Genomic DNA, 26,516 nt, shown 5'->3' on the forward strand with positions numbered 1-26,516 from the left:
GCCGATCAAGCAGTGATTGACCTGATAAGCGCTGCTGCAGAGACCAAAGGGCGACCGATAACCAGGACCGGACCCTCCAGAGTGCGACGAGGCTAAAACATTTTCAGCGGTATATCTTCCAAATAGGGTTTAGCATGGGTCTCGCTACTGCAGAAGCTTCTCTCCTCGACCTCAGTGTCCTGTAACAATCTTGCTATCTTATAGACTAATAATGAAAATACTTTCAGTCCACCCCATGAATTGACTACGGTATATTCGTCTAGATGGCGTACCTGAGTTATCTCACTCAGAGGAGGGATGTCTAGGATGTAGGTTGCTGCGACCTCCAGCCGGAGCACACGGAGCTTGGACCAATCAGGACTAGCGCTGGGGCGTGACCTTTTCGCTTGCTGCGTCAACGAAACGTGACCTCGAGCTATTTCTTCACCTCTGCTCGTCTTCCCACGCTTTCTCTTTCTTCCTCCTCTCCATTCCTCAGGATTCTCATGGCTCCCGTCTGCGAGGCTTTCCATCTTCACAGACGGCCAACACTACAGCTCCAGGACAAATGATAGTCCCAACAGCTCATTTTACATCTTGCAATCATGTCGTCTACTAATCAAGTATGCTTCTCGGCGTCTTGTGCGTCCGTGTATGCCGCTTTTTAACACGGGTCGCAGGTGTCTCCCATCTCTTCTGCTTCAACGCCAACATGGCACCATTTCGAACGCAAAGTCGACGATGTTAAGCCGTCCAAGACGTACGTTGCCGTTCCTTTTTCTTCCTTTCGAATTTTCCCCCCCTTCGATGATGCGTTTATTTTCAAGTTGGGAATCTCTCCTAAAAATTCTTGAGGAGAACAAGTTAACTTGTTTTTCTGATATTACTTGCCTCTGCTGCCCTTGTTCACACCCGTACTCTGGAGCTGTCCAGCCGCTAACGTCGCGAAGTGACATGAATCGGTTGGTTATGGACTACCTAGTGACCAATGGCTACCCAGCTGCTGCACAGAAGTTCGCTCTCGAAGCCAACATCCAGCCAGTTGATGTCGAGTCTATTCAAGAACGGGTTGAAATCCGGACGGCGATATACTCGGGAAACATCCAGGCTGCCATTGAGAAAATCAATGAGCTCAATCCTCAGGTAAGACCGCACACTTCCACAGCCTTGTACCTACCTGCCCCTTGTTATGATTATACAAAGTTTCATGCACCACTCAGATGACACCCTCCGGGGTTTTGTTGATAATCAAACATCTTCAGTCCTCAGTATGAACAACAAGACAAATCATTCTTGCCTTATTACACATATTGTTTATGGCATTGTGCTGACTAGTCAATGCAGATTTTAGATGAGAACCCATCACTGCACTTCGCATTACTGCGCCTGCAGCTTGTCGAGTTGATTCGCTCGTGCACCCTCACTCCCGATGGAGACATTACACCCGCCCTCGAGTTTGCTACCTCACAGCTCGCTCCCCGGGCGCCAACAAATCCTCAATTCCTGGAAGATCTCGAGAAGACGCTTGCGCTTCTGATTTTCCCCAAGGAGAACCTAACACCATCTCTAGCTCCTCTTCTTCACTCTGATTTACGTAGGGACATTTACGCCAAGGTGAACGCAGCCATTTTGCAAAACCAAGGTGCTCGTACAGAAGCTCTTTTATGCGACTTCGCTAGGTTGTACGCCTGGGCAGAGCAGAAGGCCCGAGAGGCTAAGAAGGATATCCCCGACAAGCTGGATCTTGGGCTCGGGGATTCCACAAGTAATTCCCAAAACGTCACGGGGACCAGACAGAATGGCTTCTCCTTTAACGATACTGTAATGACCAACAACGGAGACGTTGATCCGATGATCGCATGACCGGCTGGGCGTGTCATCCGATGATACTTATCTCATGAACTTGATACTTCTCATCTCGTCTTTGTTCAGCCTCGGCGTTTGGAAGGAAGTCAGGTCTCCTTTACTTGTAATTGCTAGTATCTCATTAGTTTCATCTCAATGCATCTTTTTTATATTGGTCTTTTTCATCATTAATTTCCTCTAGTGGTCCTTATTTAGAGTAGTACTGGTCCTCTTTACATTCTAGTGTACAAAAATATATATCCGATCCACTTGTAAATAGTAAGTCCGTCTTGATTACGTTTCCAATCACAAAGAATAACTTCTAACTATCAAGGCCTTGAGCTGTAGCCTAGATTTGACGGTAACAAAAACAAATGGGATTATTTGAAGCCCACGCTATCAAAACTTCCACCGACCAAAATCTATATACAACATACAATCTAAACAAACTCCCTAGAAGCTCATGAGATCTACGAAATCGTTAGCTACTACCCCAAAAGCAAAACGAGAAAAAAATAGAGGGAAGGCAGTGTTGGAAGAAACATACCACGACCGAAAAGTGCCCTCTTAGCCCAATCCATCGCAAGCATGACCCTCGTGCGCAAGCTTACACTTTGGGCAAAGTACACGCTCCGCCAGAGATACATCGCTAGCACACCACCGCCAAAGTTCAGGCCGTTAAAGTCGAAGATGGCTGCGTTGCTGATGTACGCTAGACTACCGAGGTGCTTATAGTCGAATGCCTTGTAGACGGCTTCATCGAGATCGCCGTAGTCGATTTCGTTGGCGACAATTCCGGGCATCGCGGCTGCGATCTTAGTTAGTTTGCGGCCAAGGTATTGCCCTTGTTGATTTGCGCGCTGTGCTGTGGCTGGGAGGGAAGTGAGTTTCGTGTCAATCTGGTGCAGGAGCTCGGAGAGTTCTTCAAAATCGAGAGTGCCGGAATGATCTTTATCGTATTGCTCGAAGAGGCGGTCCAGGCGGCGGAGGTGATTAGAGGATTGCGGAAAACGCTTCTTGACGCGGGCAGCAACATCGCGCCATTCGCGGAAGGTGAGGTGGATTTTTTGGGGGTCTTTGCCCTTTTCCCAGGCGATAGTGCGGAGGAAGGAGACGATGTGCTCGGCGATGTTATTTTGGACTGTAGAGCAGTCGCCCATGGCGTAGACGTCACCGAGGGGTGCACCGATGAGGCGTAGGTGTGTGTCCGTCTCGAGGGCGTGCTTGTTGTTTTGGGCTTCGAGTTTGTCGGATATCTTCTTGCAGAGCTCGGCGCGCGCTGGGTTCTTTGGGTTAGTGAATGTCCTTGCCGTAGTGATGCGCGGGCCTACATACCGACACCGGTCGACCATAGGCAGAAGCCCATAGGGATTTCTTTAATCACTTCTTTACCATCCTCCATCTGGCTAAAGACAACCCGGTCCTCGCGAACTTCCTTCACTCTTGCGTTTGTCAAGACGTCAACATCGTCTCGAGCAAAGCGGGACTGCATTCGTTAGCTGTTGTTCTGATACTCATACAAGCAACCCTACCTCTGCGAATTTCGACAGAGCCTCATCGTAAGTATTTAGAATATGACTGCGACTCTGGATGATATGTACTGAGATCTCGTTTCTCAAGATCTTCGGGAATGAATATAGCAGATCCTCATTGAGAAGGTCGAAGAGTTCCGAGGCAAATTCAACACCGGTTGGGCCTCCACCGCAGACAACGAATGATAACAGACGTTTGCGCTCCTCGTCACTGGTGGTTGGCAGGCATGCGAGTTCCATGTTGTCCAACACTTGATTCTTAATTCGGCGAGCGTCGTCGATCGACTTCAGAAAATGACAATTATCGAGGCCCTTGACACCATGGGGATTTGTAACGCAGCCTGAAGGGTCAGTGCAGCACGACAATAACGAACAGTGTCACTTACCAACACCAACAACTAGCTTATCGTACGGCAGATAGAATTGCTGCTTCTCGCCCTTCGCATCAACCTGGCTCACCTCAACCAATTTCTCCGAGAAGTGAATATCCACAGCCTCCCCCTTGAGGAAATGTCCATGAACACGCTGGATAATTCTCCGAACTGGCTCAACAAGTGACCGTAATCCCAATGTTCCCACGGTAGCAGAAGGAAGCATAGGCGTAAACAAGAAATAATTCGTCGGTGAAACCACCGTGACATGATAGTCTCCGGGATTAAGCTCCTTCAACAAGGCCACGCTTCCCCAGCCCGTCCCTAGAATGACCAGCCGCGGCTTATCCCTCTGTGCCTGCATCGCATCGGAATCATTATCGCCCACCAGGACTTCGGCAATTGGTAAATTCTTCGGCCCTCCGCGGCGTGGGTTGAGCGCCAATTCCGAGACCGGGATGTCTTCGGCGCTCGAGGATTCGCGATAGGTAGTTGCGTCATAGATGAAGAAAGCGACGACAGCGGCGCTGCTCATGATGATGAAGAAGCCACAGTAGGCAAACCCCTTAACCACAAAGTTTCTGATGCGGAATTTCCGGAGTGCTCCATCCTCACTTGGTGTTGTAGTGGACTTGTGTCTGACGGAGTATTGGGGGTTGAAGAAGGCACGCGCCGCGAGCGATTGAGGAACCGGTTTGCGACGAGTGTGGTATGCGGATCGTCCGGCAAAGGATCTTGATGACGCGGGAAGATTGCGTGTATATAATCCTTCTGAGAGGAGCCCAATCCTCCTCAGGGCGAGGGCTTGCGGACGACCCGGGAGCAGCGCAGCGCTCATGGCTTCACGCAGGTAGAAGGGAGGGAGGAATGGAGCGACGTGACCGGGGTAGAGTGACGGTCAACGTCACAGGGTAAGGACAAGAAATAGCTTAGGATAAAGAGAGATCAAATGAGTGAAAGGATATCTAGTAGAAGGACCGGAATTGAAGTAGCGTGTTAGGTAGTTAGCTACGTAGCAATGAGTTCTTTTCGGCGTTCATTGACAGTTGACAGCAACGTCATTCTGCCACTAACCAAGCATTTTAGAGCGACAGGCTGGTCCACTCCCATGGAGAGGCTAATCAGATCTTACACGATCATCCCCATTATTATCAAGAATTACGTGAATTTCTCTTATTCCGTATCCGTTCGCAGGGCAACTCGCTCGGTTAAACCGGATTGAATGATCGAGGAGGATAGCACGGCACACCTAGAATCCCCAGCGGCGAGGCCGACAAGAATAGAACACCTTACTGATGATTAGGCCCGCGCTGAGGTCCACTTCCTTCGCTCACAGTTTGGTCCGAGTTTCCGAGATCCCGATCAGGGACAGTTGCATTATCTAGTAGACTAGTATAGTAACAGATGGTGGTTATGTGCGTTCAGAGAAGCACGACACCCTGTCGGAGACAAAATGGCACTGGGCCGAGTACAAATGAAGGCAAGATCCTCCCACGCCAGCCCGAAAGACAAAATAAAATACAAGCCCGGTCTGTGCCTTCAAACGCCGTTTTCCGCTCCCTAATATGCACCGTCTAAATCCCGTGGTGGAATGTGCCAAATACAAGTAAAAAGATACCCCCCGCCTAATCCCAGTCCGCATCAGCATCGGGCGTTGCACTGCTACGCTTCTTTCCCGATCCCGGTTTTCGGCCTCGTGGTCGTTTGGCCGGATTCTGTCCCGAGACGGATCCCTTGCGTTTCGCCGGCCGTTGTCCAGCACCCCAGTTGGCCCCCGGATCATCAAGGTCAGCAGCCGCGTCAAGGTCCCCTTCTACATCCTCAGCATCCCCGATTTTGAATTCCTCATCAATAGAAAGTAAGGTAGCAAACTCGCGGCACTTTTCAATCATCGCCTGCTCGCTATCCAGACACGTCATGTTGCGAGAGATAGCTTCCCAGAGTCTATCACCGGTAATACCTTGTACCTTCGTGGCTGATTTGTTCAGCTCCTTGGCAGCTTGTTTTCCGTCCTTGTTTCGGACGTGGGTAGAGACCCCATAAAGGCGCCGGAGGTAGGTTCTGGCCTCCCACAGCATGGAAAGTGAGGCTGCTGCAACAGTGAGATGTCGCAAGGTCGCTGGGTTGATGTTCTGGAGTGGCAAGACATCGGTAGGTTCTGCTGATTTGGGCGTCGGCCCTCCATCCACTTGCTGGGCCGCCTCCTGTTTTGGTGGAAATATCTCGGTCTCGATGGTGTGCGCCACAATGGTTCCTGTCGCAGACACGATGCGCTCCATGCAGGCGATGGTTGCCATGAGCTCAGCAAGCTGGTTGTAATCGAAGAATGCCAGATTCTGTGCTATAAATCGCGCAAAAAGAAGATGCTCAGGAGGGTTGCCGCTGGAGTCGAGCTTCTTCAATTCGAAATTCACTTTTGAGCAGAGGTTCGCAAGGAACTTCTTTTGATAGCGGCTGTTGCTCATCTTGACTATCTCGAAAAGCGGTGCCAGCTTGGACACATATGGCCGGGCGAGGGCACCTGCTGAATCACCAACGACATCTCGCTGATAGTAGAAAGCCTCCTGTACAGCTCGCATATATTCTCTTTCGAACATAGACTCGTATTGCTGGTGGAGCATCTTGTGCGTATCATACGCTACTTTAGCAATAGCTGGAACAGTAGATGTCTCTAGAGAGACTAGAACCCCCGCGCACTCTTTTGGATGGACGAGGCCTTGCCGATTAATGCTGGCAATCAACTCAATAGCGGTCAAAGCGTATGAGTCCTGTCGAGACTGCGCGACTCGAATCATGTTTTTCAAAAAGTGCTGAGCTATCAACGCTGCAGCCCCGTCGTTGTCATTCGCCCTCAATGACCCACCTAACCTGGTCGTTTTCTCTTGATCTGCGACTTCGGCTGCTGGAACCATAGACTTCTCCGCTTTCCCTTCATGCATCGCAAAGAAATCCGCAAAGGACTTTAAGACGATATTCTGGAGATTGGGATTATCCTCGTTGAATACGGCTGACAGGACACGTCTTGACTCCTCCCGCCCGAACTGCGCAGGCCAGGATTGGCAGATAGAGCCCAGGCTTTCGAGTGCTGTGATACGTAGCTCGAGTGGTTGCTTTGCCAAAGTAAAAGGGAGGATAGAGTCGACCATGAGACCAGCTACTGAGCCACCTTTCCATCGCGGAAATGCCTTGCTGAACTGAGCCTCATACTTCTCGAAGTCGCAGTGTCGGCCAACACAACCCGCGATGCGGATATAACTTATAGCCTTCTTCATGACTTTGTCATTGCTCGAAAGGTCAATGTTCTTGTAATCTTGTATTGGGGTCAGGACGGATATCGTAAGTCTCATGAGACGGTCAATGTTGTGAAGTATGCCGTTGATAATCCACAAACAGGCCATCACTTCGTTCAGCTCAGGACGCATTAACCTGGCTAAGTTCTTAAAGAGGTCATTTTGGACCTCCTTTAAAAGTGTATCGTGCGCAGTTGCTAGATAGGGTAAGACACATCGGTATATGACCACCACCGAACGAAACAGGAACAAATCCTCTGCAGTTCCCAAATGACCTATATAAGGCTGCAGAGCCTTCAATTGATCTGGACGAAGTAGTTTTGGGTTTGCCTTTGCAAAAACGGTCATAGTTTTCAGCAAAGCCTGCTGAAATTCCTTGCCTGATGAATCATTGACCTCGATCAATTTCTCAAACATTTGGGTAACCATCTCCTTGCACACCTTAAAATTTGAAGCCGAGGACTTTGACGTGTCGGACAGAAGCTTTTGAAGGCACGCACCAAGTGTATCGAGGGCCGTCTCGCTCCTTTGAACTAGGTTGACGAATAAAGTGACTCTTTCTGAGAGGCCAACTTTCAGTTGCGGCGCATCTTGAGCCGAGTCGACCAGTCCGTAAAACGGGGTAAGCCATATTTCTTCGAACGTTTGACGCGCCAAAACGGCTACACCCTCTTCAAGGTCAACCGTCCGCTGAAGGAAGCTATCCAGGATGGCCAACTTGAGTCCAGGAAGGGATGTCTTCAGATAGATATCCTTGAGCAAGCCAATACAGCGCTTTCGAACGCCAGCAGTCGGATCCCCAGCACATGCTAAGATACTTCGGCATCCTTCTTCTTCCAGATTCGGTTTCAGAACAATACATTTGGCGATCAAAGATAATGCGGAGTCGCGGACCATGGGAGAAGCATCCGTGGCACATCGAAGAATTACCCGCATAACTGAAGCATCTCTATCAAGGAGGCTCGGATCCTTCTCAAGCATGTAGATCACACTTTTCAAGCTGCGACTGCGAACCTTTGCTTGATCACTTGTGATCGAATTGAGGAGAACTTTCAAGATGGTATCGAAAGCTTTGCAGAAGCTTGAATTCAGAACGGTTAGAATATAGGCAAACCTCCCATGGGTGGTTGATATGTTATCGAAATGCCTGTAGAACATTAGCACTGGAGCAAATAAATAGCATGAATGCAGTATGCACCTATGAGTCTCAAGCCACCGTGAATCAGAGAATAGCTTCGCAAAGAGGTGCACTGTGTTCTCAGTCGTATCGTCATATTCAACCTCGTCCTTATCTTCCGCGTTGTAGAAGATAGAACAGAAGGTCTTTGCCCACTGTGCCAGAAAGAACCCTCTGGCGCTAGTGAGTTGCCAACTGTCTGAATTTTGGCCGATGAGGAAGTACTCGAGTGTCATCCGATATGGCCCCTCCGAGACCACAAGGTCCTGGGGGTGAAGAGCATGATTGGAGTAGTCCTCGAAGAGCTGCTTCAGGGTATCCGTGAGCTCAGTACCGGATTCCTCCATTGCCGGAAGCAGATGTTGAGCGGCAGAGATGAGGTCGGATATTGCGGATCCCATCCAACCCAGAAGCTCTAAAGCCATGCTCTTCGCTGTTGCTGGACTTTTATCAGTATCAGCAATACTAACCATGTGAGACGCTAGAATGCGAAGTAATAACTCTGCAGCAGGCCAATCTGTCGAACCTAGAACCCCAATCAAATCTTCGGTGAAGAGATCAAGAATATTTCTGTACGGCTGATCACCAGTCTTAGTCGAAGTCATTGCTCGCTGTACAATGAACTTGATAATGTACTGAGCGCTTCGCAACGCGTTGTCATAAAGTCGATCAACCTTTGCTGCCAAACGCGCCAACGAGACATCGGAGTGATCATCATCGTCATCGACAATCTGGTCATCTTCGATTGATTCGTTATCCTCATCGTCTGAACTGGGTATCTTACGCTTGATCCTGGCTGATTTAGACGAAGGAGTTTCTAGCGCAGTGGTTTGTACAAGCTGCATTACCAGAGCGGTTAAAAGTTGTATATTCTTGCCGTCAGCAAGCTTGAATTGTCGAGCACTCTGCCGGGTAGACGGAAGTTTCTCCAGAGAAACTAGGATTTCATCAAGAATAAAAGGGCGCTGAGCCGGATACTTCGAGAAAATCTTCGCAAGCACATCCATAGCCCCCCGCCGAACGGATTCGTATTTTTGACTACCCACAGCTGAATCTTTCTCTGTATGTGAGTTCTCCACGAATATTAGTTTGGCAACGAAAAACTCGGTAGCGGTAATTGTGCCTTCTGAGACATCAATCCGTGCGAGGAAATCAGCGAAGGAACCGAGGACCTTTTTACTTTGCTGAATTACGCCACCAATAACGCGCCTTTGCTGAGAGCAAAATTCGAAGAACCTCCCATCTTTCCCTGCAGGGCGAGCCTCGACAGCGGGTATGATACAGTGATCAAAGACCTGGTTGAGAAGAGTAGGAATGGCCTCTATCAAGTCTTCAGGGCAAAGGTCCCTTTCTGTTTGAGAGCCAGACATTGTCTGGAGAAGAGAGTTGACAGCGAGTAAGGCATTGTGCATGTCGTCCAGCTTTCTCAACCAGTCTTCAGCGGCAGACTCATCCGAGGCATTGTCTAGTTTCAAGTCCGGTGCCTGTGCGGCAATTATCAGCCGTTCACATAGCTTTTGTATGCGGTTGAGGTATTCGGACGGAATGTCCTGGAGCCGATTGAAGCTCACAACCTTCTTGATTGCCTTCTGAAGACGAGTGTGGGTATCTGAGGATAAAATGGGCCCATTGACTTCAAGCGTTTGGGGTGATGTGAAGACCATATTCGGTCCAGATACTCCTGGGTCCAAGTGATCCTCCGACTCGAATATCTCGTGAAGAATATCTTGTAATTTGACAAGAGCAGCATCAGCCTCCTCCTTTTGAGCTCTCAGCCGAATTGCTGTTAGACCGTCATCTGCTCCAGCACTTGATGTTCTCTTCGTGTATATGTGGTCGGCTTTCGGGGGAGGTTTGATCGGTATCACCACGGACAGTTGACTTGCCGGCTGCGCGTGCGTATGCTGGTTATTAGGAGGGATTTTATGATTCGCTGGCGGCTTCTTGTCATGAGGAATGGGTTTCTTCGGCGGGGCCCCAGCATCTGTATCTAAACCAGCAGGGTCTATAACCCATGAGTTCTAGCTGGGTATACATAGATTCAGAAGTGAACTTACATCGAAAAGCAATATCCGTCGAATCTAGCATCATCTTGGAGAACGGACCGAGGAGGTCGCTGCTGGAAACCAATTCGTGGGAGTCACCCAGGGAAGGTGGGGGGTTCCGGTCTCCTGTAGGAAGTTTAAATTTACTTGAAGTATATCTTAGCATGTGTCCGAAAGGTGAGAAGTGGAGCATGCTTACAACTCAGTCAACTGCTCTCCATCTAGCACCTGCTGTAAGTACTCCCGTGATGTCTCTAGGCGACTCGATTCTAATCGCCCTGATCGGATATCGTCGTTGAGATCGTTCAGGGCAAGGCGGCCGGACTGAAGTATGTGATTGATCGAGGTGGTAGAGGGAGGACGGCCGACATCCGGGCGTAGAATGCAATCTGGGAAGTGATCATTCTTGTCAGCTCAGAGTTCCGATATCCCCCCAAACTCACTTCGAACTCACCTAGACCAAATATCGGGGTGGTGTACATCGGGGAGTACTGTAGAGCTTCTTCAACAGCTAACGGCCTCTCCCGACGCTGCAGCGACCCCCTCGCAGCCCCCGACTGTGCCTGACCATTGCTGTTAATGACGACCTGAACGGCCGGGATCCAGGGCTGATCCATGATGTAGCAGTGGTCCCTTAATGAGAACTGCAGTTCGTATGGGGAGAAAGTTGTGAAAGCGGGACAGACATGCTTCGCTCAGGGACATGGCTATCAGTCAGAAGACCGAATATCCCCTCCGCATCAAATGTTCATTTCCGCAGTCACTGGCAAATTGTTGGACAGCAAACCGACGTTCGACTAATAATTCATGCCAGGCACCGTTACTATCTTGCGGCTGCCGCCTCGGCCTGACCGCCCAGCGCTAATCCATGTACAGTTCTTGTCCACCGATCAGTGGCCCGTGCGCCTGCAAATCTTCCCGAGCGGTAAAAAAAAAGTGAAAAAGTGATCGCAAGCAACTCGAGATACAGCAGCATTTTCGGTCTTATCCGCATACAATATGTCTACCATCGGCTCATTAGTTTTCTGTACAGACTGTGGCTCGCTTCTGGAGGGCTCAGTCGGTGATCCGACAAGGATCCTAGTTTGTGACGTCTGCGGAGCTCGAAACAAAGGTAGGACTCGAGAATTCAAACAAGATCACGAATCTGAAGAACATTTATTAATATGCTTTGCTCTTAGATACCGTGCCAAAGACAATCATATCCGAGTCCAAACCCAGCTCCTTTCCTTCAACCCTACGAACCAAGCGTTCTGCGATCCAAACTCTGACCGCCGCGGACAAGAGGACAGAAGCGCTGATCGAGAAGGACTGCCCCCACTGTGGGAGAAAGGAGATGTACTTCACTACTGTGCAGTTGCGCAGTGCAGATGAAGGAAGTACGGTATTCTACACATGTGTCTGCGGTTACAAGTATGAGATTTCGAGTACCCAGAAATATCGAACAACCACTAATCTACCACTGCAGGGAAACGACGAACAATTAAGCAGGATTTCTATTTTTGTTTATTCACGACGTATGCCCACGAAGTTAGAAAGCGTTCAACTGTATTCGCCAGATATTGCCATCATGCCTTAATCAAGCAGCCGCAGCCAAGTTCCCAGAGCCCGGCACCAACGCATATTCGACTTCCCCATTCTTTTCAAACTCCGCCATGTCAAGTGCCACGATAATGCTGTCCCTGACAACCTTCTCCGGATCGTTCAGGAACTTCTTCAAAGTGTCTTCCACGCCCTCAACCTCACCCAAGCTACCAAGGGCCTCAGCAGCCTCGTGGCGCACCATACCAGCTTCCTTCTGGTCGCTGAGAGTTTCTGTAAGACTGGGAACGGAGGCCGGGTGGCAGAGTTGACCAAAAACGAATGCGATCTCGTGACGGAATAGAGCAGAGGGGTCCTTCAGACCCTTTGCCAATGATTCAACGGCTTCTTTAGCGGTAGGAAGATCGGGGGGTGAGGCGAGGTCGCGCAGGCCGAACATCGCCCGGTATCTTTGGAACAATGGAAGGCTTGTGTCGAGCAAGGTTTTTTCTAGCTCAGGAATCGATGGTTCTTTGGCGCTCAAAGGCATTGGTGGGGCCGGGTCAATTGAAGTGAAGTCGCTATAGAATGTTAAGACTTAGGACAATAGAACCGGCAAAGAGAGAGAGAATCGCATACCTAGGCTTCAACTTTTCGGCTTTCCTAGCCTCCGACTGTTCCCACAGGATCCTGTCCACGGCAATGTCGCACGTTTCGCGCACAACCTCCACCTCATCCTTGTTGTCCCGCAGCTCCTTCAGAACCTCCAAACTGCTCTCATAACCGAGAGCGCCCAGCGCCTCCGCAGCCTCATGGCGACACATCTCATCCTCCTGGCTGTCCTTCAGCACATCGGTCAAGAACGGCAGCGCATCCGGATTCCGGGTTTGACCAAGGCAGTATGCGAGTTCATGCTTGAGAAGAGCGGACGGGGATGTGAAACCAGCAGCAATGGCCTGAATCGCCGGTAACGTCTGGTCAGTAGGCGGTTGCAGACAAGCGAGATACTTTAGCGAGAACAGAGCGCGGAATCGACGAGCGAGCGGCTCGGTTTCGGAAGTGAGAACATTGCGTAGGGTGAGGACGGTAGTGTCCGGGCTTTCAAGGTTATCTGTCGCCATATTGGTAAAGGTCTTGAAAGATTAGGAATGACGAAGGGTACGCTGAGGTAAATATTCAATCATTAAGGGGACCAGTGTGTAAATGTAGATATAATTTTTCGATCTTATCTGGCGTAGATAATAAATTTTTGGCGGGGTGGCGGGGCCTTTTTGTCTGCGGCTAGACTCCTTTGGTTTGCATGTGTTTCCGGGTCGGACGATATCTGATCTTACAAGTCTGGGGTCTTTGAAATAGTTCAAGTAGGCGGTTTACTTCTCCAATTTGCCAGGGCTGTGATGGGTTGTGTCTCGATAATGGTAGCTCACTTCATGCGCAAACAAAGCGATGAAGGTTTGACTGCCAGGTGAGAGGGACACAGATGAATAAAACTCTTCGAATACTGTAATGGAAAACTGCAGGTGGGTTGTGCCACTACCCCAACCTGATCTTTCTGTGAGAAAAAAGGTGAGGATCTCAAATGTGGATTGAATATACATCGGATCATCCGTGGGAGGGCTCTAGATAATGGTTCAAACAATATTTTTAGAGTGGAAAGTGCATTGGGCTGTCTGCTGTCCTCCAAAGTATGCTACCTTGAGCTATTATGGTTTCGTATATGGAGACAGAGTCGGCCGCAAGGATTGCTCTAAATAGAGTGTCCATCATCAAGGTTGATTAGACCTATTTAGCTGGTTTAAGATCGCTGCGGGTTAGATACTTGTTCCCGTCAGAGCCCCCAGTTCTGGGTTCGGACCCCTCCCATGGTATTATTCTCTAGCTTTAAGCTAAGCAATATGCTTCCATGCCTCTTGAAGCCTTGTCCGAGCACTACTCTATGGCGCATGTATGAGCATAGGACTGAAACAATACTAGGCTGCATGAGGCTCGCGCTGTAAGGCAGTGGTGGAAGGGCATCAAACCCACTTGCATTCTAAGATATAGCGAGAACAACCGAAACATATATACATACACAATGCTCGAGAAGCAAATTTATTTGGTTCTGATATGCTTGAGCTTTCGGCCCTCGTAGACGAAGTTGTTAGCGTACGCCTTGGGAACGAACTTGCGCTCATTGGGCTCTTGGACGAAATACTCATAGCCCTGCTTCTGCGCAAACAGAATGGCGTCTTCCTTAGACTTGAAGGTCAAGTTTGTGCCCTGCATGCCGTCCGCGCTGGATTGCCAGCCCATCAAAGGGTTCTCCCACCGGTGGCCCTTTTGCAAAATATCCCAGTCCATTCTCCAGTGGTGAGAGTGCCAATCTCCCGATTGTGTAGCGGGCTTCGAGGGTCGGTAAATCCTTGATGACAATATCAGTTCACGTCAGGAAACTCCGAATTTGGCTCATACCTGACAGTGCGGGCCTGGAGATCGGTAGGAGCGCCCGAGAGAACCGCAGCGGCAACAGTCTCGCCAGGCTCGCTTCCATCCATAACACGCTTGGGGACGGGGGAGTATTTGCTTTAATTGCGTCAGTCTTTGTCCAAATATGACCAAGGAGCCCGGATTTCGTACGAGGTGCCGTGATCGATGGTGGCATCATAGTCGGGTTGATGGCGAGCCATTGCCTCAGAGGGAGTCTCCTTCTGGATCAAGGAGCTCTCCTTATGAGGGATGGTGGGCGCGTCAGAAGGGCTGGTCTTGACAGGTGCATCGGCTCGGATAGCAGTTGCTGAGATCATACGGGTGTTGCGGAAGACCACAAGCCTGCCCGCCCGAGAGCAGGCCAAGTTTCCAGCTCGCACGAGCGACATTGTGTCAATTGCGTCTGTTGTGGTGGACACAGAGCAGCGAAGGTTAATTGTGAATTGACGAGATGAGGTACATTGCGACCTTGCCGGTCTGAGGGCAGAACCGAATGCGGTTTAGCGTAATGTGCGGCTCCCTACGTTCTCTTCCGACAACCCGCTTTCTCAGGCACTTCCTCCCATCTCCTGCTGCTCACTCTCCTCTTGATCCATTTGCTCACATCAAGGTAAGCCGATAAAGCAAAAATCACTTGCGGATACTTTCTTTCGCATCAGGCGCATAACCCGATTGCTAACTGCCCGCTCCTAGACCTCGCAAACATGAGCTACATCGCCCGCCGAGGTCTCTCGACCCTGATCCCTCCCAAGGTAAGGAATCTCCCAAGCAATCACTAAAAACTATTCAATTCGACCGAGTATGTGTATTAATCCCTAAATTTAGATCGCTTCCCCCAATGTGAGACCCCTCATAATCCCGTTGCTCGCGAACCCATTCTATGACGATCTCTTCAACTCTTCGACTCAAGGAGTTCCGTGACTCGTGATGGACGAATCAATAGCTAACGTCTGGAAAGGCCATCGGTGCTGCTAAGGATGCCGCTCGCATGGACCGCGTTGTGAACTTCTATGCCAGACTTCCCCGTGGTGCTGCTCCTCAGGTGAAGCCCACCGGCCTCATCGGACGCTACCAGGCTCGCTACTTCGGCGACAAGCCTTCTGCTGCGCGTAAGTGGCACTGAGATGAGGCTATATGGGTCATTGCTAATCAAATTGTGCTCTTTAGCCCTTGCTCACGCCATCGGTGGTATTCTCATCCTCGGCTACAGCATGGAATACTACTTCCACCTGCGTATGACCCTACCATGCTTATGTATGAGAGGCAATGAATCTAACGTGATAATAGGCCACCACAAGAACCACCCTCACTAAATTTCTTCGACCACCTGCTGGGCGTGGAGGATATGTGTATATAACTGGGGGCTAGAATGAAGCTTCGTAGAAGTCTCTCTGCGACATTGACAATCCAGCCTATGTGACATTATTTCATATTTTCAAACTTGTTCAAGACTCCCGGGCGACTAGTAGTTGCATGTACCACTGCCAGCTGTAAATGGTTGGATTTGGAATGCTTGGTGTGGTTGCTGTGCAGACTGGAGTGGAAGGGACTATCTACACTGGAAACCACCACCACACGAGCTTCCGAATTCTGGAATAAGCTCTCACTCTTCTATATTCAGCGCTATTAGTCCGTAGAAGGAGGGTCCTTAGTCTTGTGTTGGCAGCCGTGCGGCTCTCTTGCCGGTCTCCTCCAGCCACAGGGTTTGCTTAAGCTGGAACTCTCAGACTACGGCCTCACTCACGCTAACCGAAAACAGCCACCCTTAGTCTTCAACCTGAACCGTCACTCTTCGACTGCAGCCATCACCCGATCACCACCAACTAAGAGCAGAGCCACCCCTATCGTGACCTCCCTTTCGGGATATCGTGGGCTGTTGCCTTTATCCTCTGAGCTCTCTCTGCTTCACTTATTCCCTCAACCTCACCACACGCGCTCCGAGATTCTCTACATTTGCGGACTCCTCGATCAACCGCAGCTTTTCACGGCTCAAACAGCTGGGCTCACAGTTCAACCGTGGCGTTTCTTGATCCCTAACAATAGGTACTCTCCGACCACTTCTTTGTGTTCTTTTGTGGTTTCAGACTCCAGTCGCCACTTGTTTCCCAGATCTACAGTTTCAGAACACATGTCTAACGGATGTCGCGACTTGTTGTTTCTTTAGACTCCAGAATTGTTATGGCAGAGCAGAACGGCCACGATGTGGTAAATCTAACCCTGTCGGGCGGCGATCCTTCGCCTTCCGGCGTTCCTGCGAGCATTACCGACAATAAATCTGCTGGAGGGGACGAGGGGGAGATCAATACTACTGCTACAACACTATTTGAAACAAAGACGAAAGTTGATATGGAAGATCAGAACACAAGTACGATACCGCGGATGGAAAGCAGCGATGGGGAGAAGGACGGGGAACAAAACATGGCAGTGAGTGTGTTGGCGCAGGCTGCAGAGCCTCGGCTTACCCCGACACAGGACGCATCGAAGCAAGGACCCGGGTTTGTCGCGACAAAGGTGCTCGAGATTAATGGTTTAACATCTGCTTCGGATGGTGGGGAGGACTCGGCCTCTTTGGGCGGATCGGAATCTGATGCTAGTCGAACCGAAAGCAAGCTTCATAGTCGTGCAGGGTCAACTAAACGACCAACGACGTTCAAACCGGTCTCGTTCGCAAAGTTCTCGGTTCCCAAAGCACCTGGTGCACCTCCGGTAGCTAAAGTTCCAGAAAAGAGTACGTACCTTGCTAGTGACATTAAGCTATAACGTGATCCTAACATATGATAGCTCCCATATCCTCCGGAACGCCTCTAAGCGCGACGCTGCAGAATCCACGGCCTCGTTTAGTTGCGAAGACGAACAGTAGTCTGCGGGACTCCTCATCGAAAACAGGCATAAGCGGTGTTAGGCTTGGTGGAGGTGGCCCCGATCCCAACCAAGTTTGGAATAGGAATCGACGTGAGATGCCATCTATCTAGAAAACATGTGCGAAGGCCTTCTAACGATTTCCTAGCTGCTCAACAGACGCCTCCAAAACACCTTACCGATGAGGAACTGAAGCAACAGTATGGGATTCACATGACGTCTAGGATTCAGGAAGATGGTGCCGGTACAGAGGCGAAATGGGCCGACATTGATGATGACGAAGATGACTGGGCTCCCGAAACTATTGAGTGGAACGATGGAACAAAGACGGATTTGAAGGCTGAACAGATTCACCCGGAAGCTACCTCTACGATAACGGAACCGACTGCGACGAAACCGACGATGGAGGCTACGGAGGACGTCCCCTTGTCAGAACAGATAGCTACCACGAAGGAACCTTTGAAGATTATCGCTAAGCCCGTCACATCTATTGGACCAAATCCCACGGTTCTCAGACTTGGTGCCAATGCAGAGAGGCAAGCGAGAACTGCAGCCATTTCCTCAAAAGGGCCCAACGAGAAACCGCCGACGTCTTCTACAAGCCCAGCTCCTCCTCCCGCCAAATCACCTTGGGCTCCAATTCCTCCTATCGAAAGAGTGTCTCCGGTCATGCCTGCTGTCCAGGTTCACCGCTCACCACGGCCTGCTTTCAGGGAACAGCATGTTGTCAATGAACCTTTCAGTGGACCGGTCGCTCCCAAAGAGATTGCTGCTGACGACTTCAACCGTTCGTGGAGGGAAACCCAGCCGGGAACTCGAGAGCTTTACAATTCAAGATCAGGACGGTACGAGCCTGTTGCTGAAACGAGAAAGGGTGGCACTCATCGGAATGATCAAAGTTTCCGCACACCGTCTGTACTGCAACGCCCCGCTGTACAAGGGGACCAAGTAGGCCCTGCAGAACCATCTGCCGCTTTTCAAACTCACAGGACAAGCGGGCAAGACGGCGGACATTGGACACGTCGGCGAACCTCATCTAATGTTAGCGGTGGCAGTGGAAGTTTTGGTCGGCGGCTGTCGATCAGTCGACCTGATGTGGTACAACGGCCACTCGAAGGCCGACGCGGATCTCAGGTAAATGGAGTGGTCGAATCGTTTTCTCACTCACGCGAACACCCCCCGCATGATCTGCATTTGCGAGATGCGTCTCCTATGCGGCAAGGCCCAGGTCCATGGCCCCCACGAGACCCGGCTGTTGCCTTTGAAAAGGCACCCAGTGTGGCTGTTGCAGCAGGACAGCCACCTGTACACTCTTCTTCTGTTGAGGGGCAGTCCGTAGCACCGCAATCAACCCCGGAAGATGCCGTTGCCATGCAAGAACGGATAATGAAGGAGAAGCGCTTGGAAGCCCGGCAGCGGAGGATAGAACAAGAGCAGAAAGAGGAAGCTGCGAAGCGTGAAAGGATCCGGCAGAAGCTTGAAGCACTCGGTCCGCCACCCGAGAAACCTAAGACGAAGAGCAAGGAGTCTCCGGAAGTTAGCAAAGTTGAGACAACAACTGCCGGTCCCACTCAATCGCCCCCAAAACCACCCGTTCCGGAGCCAACCGGGGCACCAAAGCAATATGGGATGATGAAGGTTCATCATCCGGATACAGTAAAGAAGCTTATTGAAAGGGAAAGGGGTCAGGAGAAGGCTCCCGTGGCTACTGCCAGGCGCGCTTCCTCACCAACTCGAGATCCGAGGGCTGATGCAGTTACGGCAAACGGCCTTCAACAGTCTCATGATACTCCAGGTTCCGTCGACGAAAAGGCTGCTGCACAGTTGGTTGATGAGCAAGGGCCGCAGTGGAGGGGTAACATCAATGTGCCAAACACATACGGCCCTTGGACGGCCAATACCAAGCTTGTTGGAACATCACCTATACTGAACCCCTGGAAACCGTTGAGCAACGACAAGACACTTGGCAATGGCATCTTTGACCAGAATCTTGGAAACTTCCCTACCAGGGATTTGACTTTGCGGAATCATCTCGGTTTGGAACAGGCACCACTTCCACCAAGCTCACAGCCATTCCCCATAACCACAAGATCCGCTCAGGAAAGTGCAACGATATCGCCGCTGCCGTCTCCGGAAACCAGACATACCTCCTCTTTCGACGCCTTGGGACCGGTTGGTCACCCTGGACCCATTGGGCCTCCAAGAGTGCAGCACTCTCATTGGCAACAGGAAGCTCGTACTGCGGCATGGAATGACTTTCATGCCACTGCGACGAAGCGCGAAGCTGAAGAGAACGAGAAGCTGCGCAGCGAACTTGCCGCTCGTGAGAGCCAACCCAAACTTCAGGTCACTTTCAACGAAACGTGGCGACAAGTTCGCACAGGTGATCAAGCTGGACAGAGGCAAGTGGTTGGGGTTTCCAGATCTACAGATGCGAACCCCCCAATTCCAAACCCTCTATCTACTCTCGATCACCCTGTCGGCCCCCTTCCTTTCACCGAACCACATGCACGCCCCCTTGTCAACGTTCCGACTCGCAGTTCAAGATTCTTCCCACAGGTTACGGAGAACAGGAAAGTAGCGTACGACGAGCCGGACTACTTCCGAAGCCCGTCACCGCCTCCCCCTGAAGAGGTCTCGACTCACCCTGTGTACTTTGGCGATTCGAATAGACCTCTAGTACATCTTCCTGCACCGAGACCCATTGTTAAACTTCCTCCTAAAGCTGTCGTACCGCCGCCTCCACCACCAACATTTGCCTCGATGGTCGCTTCGAATCCTCGCCCATCGCAGGCTTCAAATGTGACTTCCTGGCAGGAGAAGATTAATACCTTGTTCGGGAAGAAAACAGTGGTGGAGAAGAGGAATGCTCTGGCTGTTTCGTCAGCTTCAAAAGAGCCGCTCGATGTGCAATTACACATTGCAGCAGTTTCGGTCTCGCTTCCATATAAAGGCGAATCCCAATCTGGAGATGGTGAGTTGACCGCAAGACAAGTTGAAGAAGCCGAAGCAATGTTTGAAGATCGTGAGGTTGGCTCGTTGCCTGTTGTACGAGTGCCCACGATGGCTCCTCCCGCTGCCTGGCGAGCGGCACCAGCGCCCTCTCAAGCCCGGCTGCGTGCTAAGGTTCTCAAGACGATGCAAGTCCACAGCATCGAACCTTTCTCTCTTAATTACCGTGATAAGGACTCTGCACCGGCTACGCACATATACGTCAGATTTCCAGGTGCGGCTGAAGCGAAGAGCGTGGCTCTCCCGAGGAAAGCAAGTTCGCAGACTATCTCTAATCCTCGCCCGCGCGGTCCTTCGACATATAAGCCTCGCAAGAACACCAAACCCCGAGATGGTCCTAGCAACTCTAATTTCAAAAAGACTGCTTCCCAGCAGGCCAATGGGAACAGCCAGACGCAACGACAGCCGCGAAAATCATCCTGGGACACCCCTACCACCAGTGCAACTTAACAAAGCCAGCTAAATAGGCTTACGTTACATGTATACACCCTCAAGGTCTCACATCTCTATAGACACTTGGGCCGCCTCTCTTCCCACTTCCTCCAATTACCTCTTGCTTAAATCTTAGTATCTTCACCCTGGCTTTCGGGGCTCCAACGAGTGTTTGATGAGCTACGCTTTGCTGGGAAACAGACAGGAATTCATTTTCTCATTCGGGTTCTCTAGCATCCTTGTCATGTTCTTTAGTGTTATCCTTGCCTTACCACGTACAATATTCCCTACCTTTTTTCTTCTACCACCATTTGCTCCTTCAGGCATACTTCCTGTACTCGTCTTTGAAGTAGCCGATAGCTATGCTTCTGTCGTCTGATGCTCAGGTATTATGTGGGATGATTATCGAGAAATCGAGTCCATGATGTGATGAGATAAATGCAAAAGAGAAAGAGGGATTCTTTCTATTATTGCGAGCTCTACTATCCCACAGTTTTTGCATACAGGCTACCATGCTTTCTATTCTCCCTAGGCTCCTTTTCATTCCTGGCATTCGACCGGCTGCGAGTGCTTGGAGTGGGTGCAGGTAGTTGATATTTATTGTCCATGGTGGCTTCTCTAGGGCTCTTATACATATGTACAGGGTAAGGACAGACGCTGCGTGATAGTGATCATCTCAGTATAGTATATGTAGACATAATTGAACTGGAATAGTCTGTACTAACATCTGGAGGTGTTTTTTTCGGTTCGTAATTTGGGCTTAACAGCGCTCTGGTCTATCCATGTTATTATATTCGCTGTTATCCAGATCGTCAACCGAAACTCCAGGTATATCCCCATCTGAAACGCCATCTCCCTGCTAATAATGCTAATAGAATAAAGTACACTCAGAGAAATCCACCAGATATTGGCACAGGCTGAAGGCAGAAAAAAAATAAGAGACGATTCGAAAACTGCTTAGCCTCTACCAATTCCACGTTCGGCTAGAGGCAGTGAACACAGGCGGCTTCCATTGCAGTCGGGTTGGGTCGATCTTGCGAGAACCCTTGATCTTCTCTTTCTCCAAACGCTTTTGGCGCTCTTCTACGACTTGGTCACTAAGTACGATGACCCAGTTGCCCTTCTGTGAGGCTATTAGGTTATGATTCCAGAGCAGAAATGTGAAGGGCACGTACGTGATATCTGAGCATATTGAAAACAGCCAGTGTCTCATGAACATCTTTTTCTGTCATTGATGTCAGGACAGCGAGTTCGTTCTCGCTTACTGCCTCGCGCCCAGATTCCATAATTATTTCAACAAGGGTTTCTCGCCAGTATTGTCGATATCCCAGCAATCCGAGATCACTAAGCGGTTTCTCAGGAGAACCAAGCTTGCCTTCTCGCTTGCTGAGCTCGTAGCTGAAGGAGATGAGTAGTCTACCGAAGCCGCGTCGTTGATACTGAGGGAGCGTCAGGATACAGGCGAGGTTATAGCCTTCAGCGGAGTCTTTTTCTTTGGAGAAATAGCCCACAAGGTGGCAGCCGGTTTCATCTCGGGTGGTCATGCAGTAGAAGAGAAAAGGGTCGACGTCGTAGTAGAGAGTTTTGTGGTCAAGGAAGAGCTTGCTGAGAAGACAGAGGTTGCGGCACCATGTCCGCTGTCGGCGGCCATCTACTTCGAAGAATGAAATGTAGTCATCGCGGTAAATTTCATTTCCAGGAGGGTGTACAAGCGTACATTTGGTACGGTGCCGTTCAAAGGCGCGCTTGTTGTCAAAGTAGCTGAGACAAAATTCGTCGATGTAAACCACATCTGCATCGGAGAAAGACGCAGGGTATGGAGAAAAGTACCATGGCTCTACATCGTACTTGCCCATCTGGAGCCGGTCGAGATTTCGCACTCTGTGAATTTCCGTCGGGTTCTGTGTCATACTTCCACCTGTTCGTAGTCTTTCGATCTCTTCTTCTCGAGACATCAAGCCCAAGGCTTTTTCTTCCTCTTTGATTTCCTTGGCATCAACAAAGCTAGCGTCCATCATATCGACATCTTCGGAGTCGGCTTTTGGTGTCCCATCCGCGGACACAGCTTCTGAGCCCAGTATGGACAAGTTCACGGGGGTCTCGTCACCACGATTCTCCTTACCACCAGCTTTCGATGGCCGCTGAGCCTTAGCGATATTGGTATTCTTACCAGCGAGGAAGTCTGGAGTAGCAGAGACATCACGGCTGTCAGCTCTGACTCGCTTATTCTTGCTTGGAGCTTTGTTGGCGGGACCAGCTTTCTTCTTTTCTGGTTTATCCGGCTGTGGCCACTCGACTTCTTCTGACAAGTCGAGTCTCGTAGCAGGGATCCATTCTGAATGTTGTCAGCGTTGTACACCCCAAAGGGCTTGACGCAATACAAACCATCGAGACGTTTGTTGAAGTCGACATAATGGACGCTATGCCATAGTTAGCACCATATCTTCCCTTCAACAATGATCGGAACTTACTAGAAAGCAAGACCGTCTTTCCGCTGCTTAATAGACAAGATTTCTGCTTTTCTTAACTCTCCGTCCTACAATCATGTTAAAACCTTTGCTCATATCACAATCACGTGATCATCGATGCCACGACCAGAAAATAGGGATGCACAACGCACCTTGTGGACCATGGCCTTTACACCGATCCTAGTATTATTATTAGCGAATGCGACCGATGAAACCGGGGCTGTATATTGCGGAGATATATCTAGATAGTTTATCAGAGGTGTGCTACTTACCTGATGGTGTTGAGGGTGGCAAATCCCTTCTCAACGGGGTCCGGTGTCCCTGCGGCCTCATCTCTGACAGCCATCGTGTCGAACGATCGCCTGTCAAGCTCTCTTTATGAAAAATGGAGATGAAATACCCTTTGCTGGACAAAATTTTGATGGAAACTTAACAGGGCTCCTTTGAGGCGATGGATGGAGGATTGACTCTCCGAAGGGGCGGAAGAGGCCGCCTTTGCACGGTTTTGCCTCGTCCGTTTTTGGTTCTTCCTTGGTTCCGTCAGAATCGCGTATACCATACAACTATAGGCACAAAATAGCATGTAGAAAGCAGACGCTTCCTGAGGACTGGTAGGAAGTAAGAATAACTAGAATACATTTGTGAAGTACAATCCTGGCTTTCATATTTTCACCTCATACATTCAGTGCCAGCCATTCACCAACCCACTGCCCGCAACGAGTTCATCCAGTTCCTCCTTTCTCGACCGGTATACCTCCTGGGCTTCTCGTTCTCTTCGCATAACAAATGCCACGTCTTCTCGCAGCTTCTCGAGCCTCCTCGAGACTGCTGCCTCTTCTGCTATCTGTAGTGTACGGAAAGCATCGAGTTCGTCTTTCGACTTCTCGAGGGCTGTGTGGGCTTCCGTAATCTTGGTTCGTAGGATCTTTGCTCGGTTTTGGTAACCACCGTAGTGCAGTGCGAGCTTCTTCTCAAGCTTATTACCTTGCTCTGCAGTCGCCAGAAGAGACGCCTGTACATTGTCGAAAATGCCAATCATCCGCTGCTCCTGCTGATATACATCTTCGTCTTCGTCTTCGGCATAGCTAGAAAGGCCGGGAAGAGTGTTGTCGCGAGTTGACGACCATTGGGAGTCAAACTCTTCCGTCCAGTCTTGTTGCTTTCCAGAGGAAAGAACCTCGGCCGCAATAGCTGCACGAGCTTCAGACAGCCACTTATCGTCGAGCCTGTCCAGCGTTCGTGGCCTTCCTTCAATTTTAGCGCCAGGAACTGGGAACTTGCGAGCATCATTGGCGATCAGGAGGGCGGCCTCCCTGGCAATTAAGCCAGTGATCGGATCCGTTACGTGCGACGCCCGTTCCATGAGCGCGTCAATGTCGAGCACAACCGGCCGGGGTAGTGCGCGCTGATAAACCTGGGTCTGACGTTTGCGTTCGGCCTCAGCAGCCCGCTCACGAACTTCTCTTTCCCTCCTGTCACGCTCTGCTGCATCTTCCTCTGAGAGTTCCGTGGCTACCATTGGTTCAGCTGTCTCGGAAGGGAGCTCTTCCAATTCCCACTCTGTTTCTTTTGGCTTCGGGAGCGCTGACAGCTTGCTACGAATGCTTTGCCGCGCGAGGTTCTCTTGCATCTTGATTTCCCTGGGGGTGTTCCCGATCAGCTGTCCACCACCAATCTCCTGGTTAAGAGAGAAGTGGTCACGGGGAGTCCGTAAAGGAGTGGCGCCCGGTCCGACACCTCCTGGCAGTGGTGTCGCGCCAACCGCGCCTCCTGGCCGAAATGGCGTAGCCATGGGGTTAGGCGTGACGATTTCTTGTCGGCGAGGAGCGATGCCATCGAACCCTGTAGAAGATCCTCCCTCGTGTAAGGGTGTATTTTCGCCACCAAGTAGTGACGATTGTGTTTCCGTGAGGGCTCTAAGGTTTCGAATTTCGTTGGCAATGTGATCTTCCTCCGGAGCAGCCCTAGGTGTCCGGATAGGTGTGCCTCCGATCATGGCCGAGTAGTTTCCAAGCAGTCCTCGAGACCCTTCTTCATCTCCCACCATTTTACTAGCCTTATCTCCAGCCATGCCCATCTTGATAATGTCTTCCATCTCGCTCTCGCTGACCTGGGGACTCGGGAGGACCAGTGCTCTCCGTTTGCTGCTTTGTTCCGCCTCTCGGATCTTCTGCATCTGGCCTGCTCGAGCAGCGGCCGCAAAGGCAGCCGAGTTACCTCCCTTGTCATTCTTTCTCTTCTTCCGTTCGGCGTCTTCGTCTTGATCTCCCTTTCGCTTGTTCGCCAGCTGTTGCTTTCGGGGATCAAACATCTCTCGTTGCCTCTCATTACGGGCTTCCTCTTCCGCAGTGTCGTAGAACCCAGGTGCCGCCGGTTTTTCGAATGGTATGTCCGCGTTGTAGTCCATCTCGCCCGCCTTCCGGGTGACAACCTTTATGTTGATACCCGCATTCTTTAGTTCACGGCGTTTCTGGAGTACTGCAAGTCGCCGAGATTCTTCCAGTTGTCGCTCTCTAGCCTTGCGCTTCGCTTTTTTACCCTGGGTGTTCGCAAGACGCGCTCGAGCCTCGCTCAGCATTTCCTTCTCATCTTCGTCGAGGTCGATAGTATCAGGTCGGGCGGGTTTAGATTCTGGGTCAGGATCGAGTTCACCGGGGCTGGAAAGGTTTTGTAAGAGGCATACTCTTTAAAGCGAGGTATAGTACGTACCGTAGACGTCGAACGTCGTCCGCACTCGGAGCGGCTGACTCTGCGCCAGGTCCTCCTAGGCCAAGCTCGTCATTCTCGCGAGCCTCTGCTTCATCCAAAAGCTTCTGATACCGCTCCAAACATTGGGTTGCCGTACGGCCCACGATGGGTGCGATCGTCCGCCATTGTGTCGGCATCAACTTTGCCAGATGTAATAGCTTCTCATCCTCCTCCCGAGACCATTCCACCTTCCGGATGCCGGGATCTAGCCATTCGACCCAGCGCGCTTTACATTGTTTCGGAGTCTTCCTTGCCAGCAATGAAGATACACGCGCCCATTGATTGAGACCGTACTTCGAGACCTAGAGGGAAGAGCAAGACGTTAATTGAAACTCACAGTCTGAGTAGTATCGCTTTGGCCTTACCGCTGCTCGAAGAACCTCATCTTCAATATTCGTCCTAGATTCTGTATTAGTCTAGAGCTCGAAGGTAATGAGATCACGATTTTTAAGAGTCTTACCAGACACCTCCTTTGACGACCGGCATTGCTGCTATGAGTCAAGAAGACTATCGTTGTACCGATCCACAAGCTCCGAGTAGTGTCAGGACCGAGTGCGCACGATATGCTGCGACAGATGAGTACGAGTAAGCTGGTGTCGAGCAACTCGTCGCGAATGAATGACGATGAAGAAGCCTTAGCGAAACCTTGAAGTCCCCGATACCTACACGCGGAAAGGTTTAGCGCGATAAACGCATTTAGTCTCCCCGCCATGTTATGTAAGCGGTCCTAGATTTTTGATCGGAGAACAAAAAAGTTCAGCGGTTTCGCAA

General features: G+C 50.5%; 9 protein-coding genes across 9 annotated transcripts; 4 read left to right on the forward strand and 5 right to left on the reverse strand.

Annotated features, from left to right (window-relative positions):
* Positions 1-344: 344 nt before the first annotated feature.
* Positions 345-2,077, forward strand: BJY04DRAFT_145679 (uncharacterized protein). Its single transcript, XM_073708775.1, has 4 exons — positions 345-602; positions 660-739; positions 930-1,122; positions 1,324-2,077. Exons 1-4 carry the CDS (start codon positions 585-587, stop codon positions 1,840-1,842), a joined length of 810 nt encoding a protein of 269 aa, XP_073575118.1. The 5' UTR covers positions 345-584; the 3' UTR covers positions 1,843-2,077.
* BJY04DRAFT_145686 (putative NADH-ubiquinone oxidoreductase 64 kDa subunit) lies at positions 2,069-4,655 on the reverse strand. Its single transcript, XM_073708776.1, has 5 exons — positions 3,743-4,655; positions 3,357-3,697; positions 3,160-3,310; positions 2,372-3,103; positions 2,069-2,294 (listed from the first exon to the last, which is right to left on the reverse strand). The coding sequence occupies exons 1-5, from the start codon at positions 4,563-4,565 to the stop codon at positions 2,278-2,280; spliced, it is 2,064 nt and encodes a 687-aa protein (XP_073575119.1). The 5' UTR covers positions 4,566-4,655; the 3' UTR covers positions 2,069-2,277.
* Positions 4,656-5,033: 378 nt separating this feature from the next.
* BJY04DRAFT_231841 (putative sister chromatid cohesion protein Mis4) lies at positions 5,034-11,026 on the reverse strand. The gene is made up of 5 exons (XM_073719637.1): positions 10,694-11,026; positions 10,439-10,628; positions 10,252-10,385; positions 8,216-10,199; positions 5,034-8,164 (listed from the first exon to the last, which is right to left on the reverse strand). Exons 1-5 carry the CDS (start codon positions 10,854-10,856, stop codon positions 5,353-5,355), a joined length of 5,283 nt encoding a protein of 1,760 aa, XP_073575120.1. The 5' UTR covers positions 10,857-11,026; the 3' UTR covers positions 5,034-5,352.
* Positions 11,027-11,170: 144 nt separating this feature from the next.
* BJY04DRAFT_145754 (DNA-directed RNA polymerase I core subunit RPA12) lies at positions 11,171-11,810 on the forward strand. Its single transcript, XM_073708777.1, has 3 exons — positions 11,171-11,353; positions 11,421-11,652; positions 11,708-11,810. The coding sequence occupies exons 1-3, from the start codon at positions 11,239-11,241 to the stop codon at positions 11,724-11,726; spliced, it is 366 nt and encodes a 121-aa protein (XP_073575122.1). The 5' UTR covers positions 11,171-11,238; the 3' UTR covers positions 11,727-11,810.
* On the reverse strand, positions 11,171-12,989 carry BJY04DRAFT_180603 (deoxyhypusine monooxygenase). Its single transcript, XM_073710089.1, has 4 exons — positions 12,403-12,989; positions 11,708-12,344; positions 11,421-11,652; positions 11,171-11,353 (listed from the first exon to the last, which is right to left on the reverse strand). Exons 1-2 carry the CDS (start codon positions 12,879-12,881, stop codon positions 11,819-11,821), a joined length of 1,005 nt encoding a protein of 334 aa, XP_073575121.1. The 5' UTR covers positions 12,882-12,989; the 3' UTR covers positions 11,171-11,353; positions 11,421-11,652; positions 11,708-11,818.
* A 121-nt stretch (positions 12,990-13,110) lies between these two features.
* Positions 13,111-14,739, reverse strand: BJY04DRAFT_180609 (ETC complex I subunit). Its single transcript, XM_073710090.1, has 3 exons — positions 14,377-14,739; positions 14,212-14,322; positions 13,111-14,161 (listed from the first exon to the last, which is right to left on the reverse strand). Exons 1-3 carry the CDS (start codon positions 14,613-14,615, stop codon positions 13,852-13,854), a joined length of 660 nt encoding a protein of 219 aa, XP_073575123.1. The 5' UTR covers positions 14,616-14,739; the 3' UTR covers positions 13,111-13,851.
* Positions 14,740-15,637, forward strand: BJY04DRAFT_180613 (F1F0 ATP synthase subunit f). The gene is made up of 6 exons (XM_073710091.1): positions 14,740-14,836; positions 14,920-14,978; positions 15,052-15,066; positions 15,185-15,335; positions 15,394-15,459; positions 15,514-15,637. Exons 2-6 carry the CDS (start codon positions 14,931-14,933, stop codon positions 15,537-15,539), a joined length of 306 nt encoding a protein of 101 aa, XP_073575124.1. The 5' UTR covers positions 14,740-14,836; positions 14,920-14,930; the 3' UTR covers positions 15,540-15,637.
* A 406-nt stretch (positions 15,638-16,043) lies between these two features.
* BJY04DRAFT_180618 (uncharacterized protein) lies at positions 16,044-21,180 on the forward strand. The gene is made up of 5 exons (XM_073710092.1): positions 16,044-16,269; positions 16,391-16,650; positions 16,699-16,954; positions 17,008-17,178; positions 17,234-21,180. The coding sequence occupies exons 2-5, from the start codon at positions 16,405-16,407 to the stop codon at positions 20,545-20,547; spliced, it is 3,987 nt and encodes a 1,328-aa protein (XP_073575125.1). The 5' UTR covers positions 16,044-16,269; positions 16,391-16,404; the 3' UTR covers positions 20,548-21,180.
* A 313-nt stretch (positions 21,181-21,493) lies between these two features.
* Positions 21,494-26,231, reverse strand: cef1 (putative cell division control protein (Cdc5); the record flags this gene model as incomplete). Its single annotated transcript, XM_073713601.1, has 11 exons — positions 21,494-21,652; positions 21,705-22,864; positions 22,915-22,949; positions 23,001-23,065; positions 23,150-23,177; positions 23,270-23,367; positions 23,398-23,438; positions 23,706-25,654; positions 25,707-26,047; positions 26,111-26,144; positions 26,206-26,231. 11 exons carry the CDS (start codon positions 26,229-26,231, stop codon positions 21,494-21,496), a joined length of 3,936 nt encoding a protein of 1,311 aa, XP_073575126.1.
* Between the last annotated feature and the right edge of the window lie 285 nt (positions 26,232-26,516).

This window comes from Aspergillus karnatakaensis (assembly GCF_047715665.1).
Source record: "Aspergillus karnatakaensis strain CBS 102800 unplaced genomic scaffold BJY04scaffold_7, whole genome shotgun sequence".
NCBI classification, from domain to species: Eukaryota; Fungi; Ascomycota; class Eurotiomycetes; order Eurotiales; family Aspergillaceae; genus Aspergillus; species Aspergillus karnatakaensis.